General features: G+C 44.0%; 1 protein-coding gene across 4 annotated transcripts in view; it reads left to right on the top strand.

Annotated features, from left to right (window-relative positions):
* Positions 1 to 128: 128 nt before the first annotated feature.
* rgs12b (regulator of G protein signaling 12b) overlaps positions 129 to 6,000 on the top strand; it is an 83,529-nt gene continuing 77,657 nt past the window's right edge. For 3 of the 4 annotated variants that reach the window (XM_079553250.1, XM_079553248.1, XM_079553251.1), the window contains exons 1-2: positions 804 to 838; positions 2,783 to 3,960. In XM_079553250.1, the coding sequence (XP_079409376.1) occupies positions 2,947 to 3,960 (1,014 nt within the window). In that variant the 5' untranslated portion in view covers positions 804 to 838; positions 2,783 to 2,946. Of the gene's footprint in view, positions 294 to 803; positions 839 to 2,782; positions 3,961 to 6,000 lie in introns of those variants that run through there. The other variant, XM_079553249.1, reaches the window with a different exon arrangement.

Below are 6,000 nucleotides of genomic sequence, written 5' to 3'. Positions count from 1 at the left end.
GCCAAAGAAAGCAGCTCTTTAACAAAAACCTCTCGTAAAGCGGCGTATTAAACCCCCTAATTGATTTACCCCACCGCAGAGACGCTTCCTGTCAGTGCAGCCCTGATTCTGCCCTCTTCAAACACCTCCCTCCCTCTCCTCCAGTCCTGCTCCTCTTAAGGCTACTCCGCCAGATGGTGCAGCCTCTTTCTTTTGTTTACACATCGCCTCGGAGTTTACCTTCCTAACCTTAGCTACAAAACTATGGACACGGCACGATCGACATCACCGCCGGATGCAGAGAAGTGGCTAAGGTAAGGGGGGGGAGCATGAGTAGTTGTTCCTTTTTCCTTTTGTTTTTTGTTTTGTTTTTTTCGCTCTCCCGCTTGAACAAACTTTGACAAAACACGAAAAAAAGAGCCAATAAATCCTACAAGTTTGCAGTGTGCGTTCGCGTTTACAAAGTCAGACCGACTCCTGCCAGCTGTCTCCCTCCCCTCCGTGTCTGTCTTTTCCCCCAACCAAAAGATTTACCCAATGCGTGACGAAATGCGTGCGTTTACCGCTTTTCTTTTGTTAAAACAGCAACCGCAGGAATTACGCTTGACACCTGCGCGATACTTTTTCTTTTCTTTCTTTTTTCTCTCTTTTTTACTTTACTTTTGTGACACCTCTAGCTAGCTTTGTCAATTTATCCCACATAACTGTCCGCCGCTTGATTGACAGCTCGAACGGCCAATGGCGGCTTCCAGAAGTCTGTGTACAGTCCGGTCGCCGTAGCAACAGACCGACATTCCTGAATCGTGGATGCTAAGGGGGCGGGACTTAGGAGTTAGCATGAGCGGTTGCGAGTAGACGAGTAAGTTTCAGCCTAAAAAGTTTGAAAAGTGTGTTTATTTAAGGAGGCACGCGCGCGTTTGCGTTGGAAAGCGCCGTGACGTTTAATGACGTGTTGAAAATGGTATTTAACGTACAGCATGTGCACGCGTTTTGGCTACTTTGAGTTAATATGCTAACAAGCTAACTTTTTTTCCTCCTGTTGGATTGACTGCACGGCGTGTACGAGTCCTTCCTCCGCAAAAAATGAATCCGAAGAAGTAAATTAACAAAGGATTGTGAACAAGTGAAACGGCTGTCAGATTTGGCGTCAGCTCAGACTGTCAGCCGTTTGAATGACAGCGCTCTCAGGTGCGCGTGAGCTACCTGTAAGCTCCGCCCACTGACTCTCAGCTTCACACTAACCTCCCTACCTTTAAACAAGCTGTACTGTTCAGGTGTAGTAGTAGTTGTACTCGTTAGCAGTGTTGAGGAGAATACTAGATGCAGAATACTAATCAGAGTACTGTATTCTGAATACTTTCAAGTTGATTTGCGTTATAATCATGCATAACAAGGGCGTATGGTTAAAAACATGCAGCTACACTTGTTACATCGCCTGTTACCAACTTATTTGCCACTAATTCAGAATGCATGAAAGCACTTTGCAAATGCCCACAGCCCAAAATAACACAGAGCTATGAAGATAAGATAAAATAAGATAATCCTTTTTTGATCTCACAACGGAGTAAGTCACTTGTTACATTTGGCATTCAATAAGATCACTCAGGTTGTGCAGAATAGACAGGAAGTGTGCAGTTAAAAACAGTTAAATAGTAGAGATAAGAGGTATGTTATTTACACTAAAGCAGAAATCTTAAGGGGCGGAATTATAACAATAAGGCAATAAGAATAAATAAAAATAGGCTCAAAATTAGAACAGATTATAAAGTAGAATATCGAGGTGAAAAGTTTACAGTCCTAATGCAGGTTGTCAATAAGTGGCGCTGATACAGCGACTATTGCACATAGTTATGCAAAGGGGTTATTGCACATGTTACTTCACAGTCTTGTTGTTCAGTCTGACAGCAGTGTGGATGAAGGACCTGCTCCGTCCTGCACTGAGGGTGTCTCAGTCTTCCACTGAAAGAGCTGCTCAGCTCCTCTACAGTTCCGTGCAGTGGGTGGGAGGTGTTGTCCATGATGGAGCTTGGCTAACACCCTCCTGTCCCTCACCTCCTCCACAGAGTCCAGAGCTGGCCCTCCTGACCAGCTTGTTCAGTCTGTTCTTGTCCCGCTCTGTGCGGCCCGGGGCCCAGCACACGGCAGCGTAGTGGAGAGCAGAGGCCACCACAGAGTCATAAAGGGTCCTGAGCAGAGGCTGCTCACTCTGAAGGACCTCAGTCTCCTCAGAAGGTGGAGGCGACTTTGGCCCTTCTTGTACAGGGAGTTGGTCCAGTTTACTGTTGAGGTGAACACCCAGGTGAACTGTCCACCTCCTCAGTGTCCTCCCCCTGGATGTTCAGCAGTGTGTGTTGTAGTGTCTTCCTCCTGGAGTCGATCACCATCTCTTGGTGTTGGAGCACAGGCGGCTGCGCTCACACCAGTACACAAATATACTTATGAATATGAAACTGAAATGTAATTATTAAGTAACTGCAATTTATTCCTTTGAAAGTAACTAAATACCCTCTAATGAGCGAGTAACTTTACCAGAATACAGTTACTCAAAATCAGTATTCTAAATACGTGTATACAGTTACTCCACAACACTGCTTGTTAATTTGCTCAATTTTATGTGGGGGAAAAAAATCAAAGCATCATTACTAAAATGTAGCTTGTAAATAAATTAAGAATAGTAACATTTTAAATAAATAAATAACAATATATTTTTATCTAGCATGTACCATTGATTTACTGTACATTTCTACAGACTCCATCGCATATGAATATTGATTTGCTCTAATAACTTTCCTTGTGTTGGCAGGTTTTGAAAGGAGGAGCCCCGTGATGTTACTGGGATTTCAGATGCAGATTCAGAATGAAGACTGAACTTCTCAACCGTATGACAGCTCACATTTACCGAGGAAAGACCTGGATATGATGTGAAGACATGACTTGACGCTGTCGCCTAATACGACATTTGGCACAATGTTTAGGGAAATGGACACCTCGTCCAAGAGACGTCCGTGTGTCGGGGGCGGGTTCAACCTGCCCCACCCGTCTCCGCAGGGGCGCATTCGGGCTGTGGAGGTGGCTCGAGGCAGAAGCGGGTACGGATTCACTGTTTCCGGTCAAAGCCCCTGCGTCCTCAGCTGCATCCTTAAGGGAAGCCCCGCTGACTACGTGGGAATGCGGTCCGGAGACTCCATTCTGTCGGTCAATGACATCAATGTTTCCAAGGCGTCCCACGAAGACGTAGTGAAGCTCATCGGCCGCTGCTCTGGGGTTTTGAAGTTGGTGATTTCCGAAGGGGACCGACCCAAAAGGCAGCATCACCATCAGCGCGGTGCGGGCAGCCGACACCACAGCGGCAGCAACATGGCGGCGGCGTATGTGGACTCCTGCTCCAGCGATGACGAGCTAGACTACCTGTACGACAACAGCATTAACAACAACAACAACAGCAGATCTGGCGCCCGGGGGGGTTGGTACAAGCCCAAAATGGATCCTAAAACCATGGGCATAAACAGAGCGGAGAAGGTCGTCGCCGAGCTGCAGTCCGGCGGCATTTTCAACATGATCTTCGAAAACTCCAGCCACTCGTCGGGCAGCTCGGACAAAGAGAGGGTCACGTCCGCGCCCAGACCTCGCCCGCCTTCCGATCCCGAGTATCCCCCTTATCGTACACGCTCCCACAGCAACCCGAACCTGCTCTCAGAGGAGGAGATGGCTCAGGTTATCAGTGACGACGTGGTTTTTCTGGACACGGACTTCAGACATCTCAACCTCCATCAGCACCAGGGAGAGGCGGCGGACGGGGTTGACCTGGGAATGGAGTCCAACGAGGGGATCCTGAATGTGGGGATGATCGTCGGATACCTGGGATCCATCGAGCTCGCGTCCACAGGGGCGAGCCTCGAGAATGACAGTTTGCAGGCCATCAGAGGGAGCATGAGGCGGCTTCGAGCTGAGCAAAAGATTCATTCTTTAGTTATGATGAAGGTAGGACTCATTACTCTGCTCTTCTCCCCTTTACTTACTGTATAATAGGGCTGAAACAACTAATCGATTAATCGACAACTAATCGATTACTAAAATAGTTGTCAACTATTCTAGTAATCGATTAATCGTTTTCTAGTAAACACAGACTGAAATTGAGCAAAAAAGACATGACAATTATGTATTTTGGATGAAAACCTACTTTGTTTTTTAAAGTTAGGGTCTGCAGTGTTTTGTACATCGTAAATTTCATAAATATCTGTCTTTGTCTCGTCCAATCAAAGCAGAATTAGCACAAAGAACCTCCTACAAACGTTTACTTTAAGTTTACTCCATCCACGTGTCCTCAAGTGGCGCCACCTTAGCTTTATGTGATAAAGCATTAAAAAAAAATACAATTTCCATGCACCTTTCACAGCCAAGCGATTAATCGATTAATCGTAAAAATAATCGGTCGATTAATCGATTACCTAAATAATCGTTAGTTGCAGCCCTACTGTATAAGCCCATCTCGACTGTGCATGCGTGGGTCAATCAGGCTCTTAACAAACCACTCCTCTCTCCCTGGGCACAATTTAAATATATATATTTCGTTTACTGTCCACCTCCTTATTGACCAAAGAAAAAGGATTCTACGTTTTCATTTCTCATTCCAGTTTAAATGTAATGAATATCGGTGACATGTTACTTGCACTTTTGGTGACTGGATCAGGGCTGGGTAGTGTTATATATTTTTGTTCGATACCGGTACTTTAACAATACTTGGTTTCCGATACCCATACTAATATATTTGTCATGTAGAACCAGAAAACAAAACAACAATGTGTGGAAGATCTGCTAATTTACAATATCGGGTTCAACACAATGTCAGGAAATGTGTCAAAAATGGGGAATAATTGGGAGAAATTGTGATGATGATAAAATAAAGTTGTGTAAAAAATAGGGAAAACAATTGGGAATAAATTAGGTGAAAATGTGTGAAAATGGGGGGAAAAGGGAAGACATTAGTAAAAAAAAAAAAAAAGGAAAAAATAAGGGAAAAATTGAGAAAACAAGAATTGAAATTGGGACAAAAATTATAAAATGTAAAAAAAAAAAAGGGTAAACATTCAGCAAAAACACTAAAAAAAATTGAAAAAATTATAAATATAATAATATTATTTATTTATACAGGTGGTCTCTTGAGACTCAATGTCTCATTTGCAAGAGAGACCTGTTAAAACATACAAGGTAAATAACAATAAGACAACAGACAACTTTAACACAATACTAAGAAATCGTGTAAAACTTAAAAACAAGAGCGGTCACATGGAGGACACTCCGTTACAAGGGATTTAAACTGATAAAAGGTCACAAGATTATCCACACAAAAGGTTTTTGTGCTTCATTCCAGACATTTGGTGCAAAATAGCAAAAGGCCTTTTTCCCCCATTCTGTCTTTACACGGTGAGACTCAAGAGTCAAAATGACCTGAGACCTCAGCTGGTCAGCATTTGACCTGACGTTTATATTATATTTAACAAATAATCAGGAAGGAACCAAGAAGAGCTTTGTAAACACTTAAGCACAAAGATCACAGTGGTGGGTCCTATAACCATCTCCAGTGATGAATCTATTTGCTGAATGGAAAACCGCATAAATAATAATAACATCCATCCATCCATCCATCTTCTTCCACTTTTCCGTTTCCGGGTCGTGGGGGCAGCTGTTGGAGCTGCCCAAATCACATTGCACCAGCCCCTTATGGCTCCTCCTGCAGGTGGTGGGTCCACAGAAGGACGGCCTCACTATTAACCGGGCCTGTTGGTTTCTCATAAGGGGCTTCTGAACCGCTCTTTGTCTGACCCGTCACCTAGGACCTGTTCGCCATGGGAGACTCTACCGGGGAAACGAAGCCCCCGACAACAGAGCTCCAGGATCATTCGGGTGCTCAAACCCCTCCACCACGTTAAGGTGGCGGTTCCAGGAGGGGTAATAATAACATATTAAATATTATATTATTATATAATAAAATCTATAATAAATAATATAATAAAAAATAAA

Source organism: Gobius niger (genome assembly GCF_951799975.1).
Source record: "Gobius niger genome assembly, chromosome: 3".
In the NCBI taxonomy this organism is placed as follows: domain Eukaryota; kingdom Metazoa; phylum Chordata; class Actinopteri; order Gobiiformes; family Gobiidae; genus Gobius; species Gobius niger.
Note: the sequence above shows the minus strand (reverse complement) of the source record. Positions and strands in the feature narration are given on the sequence as shown.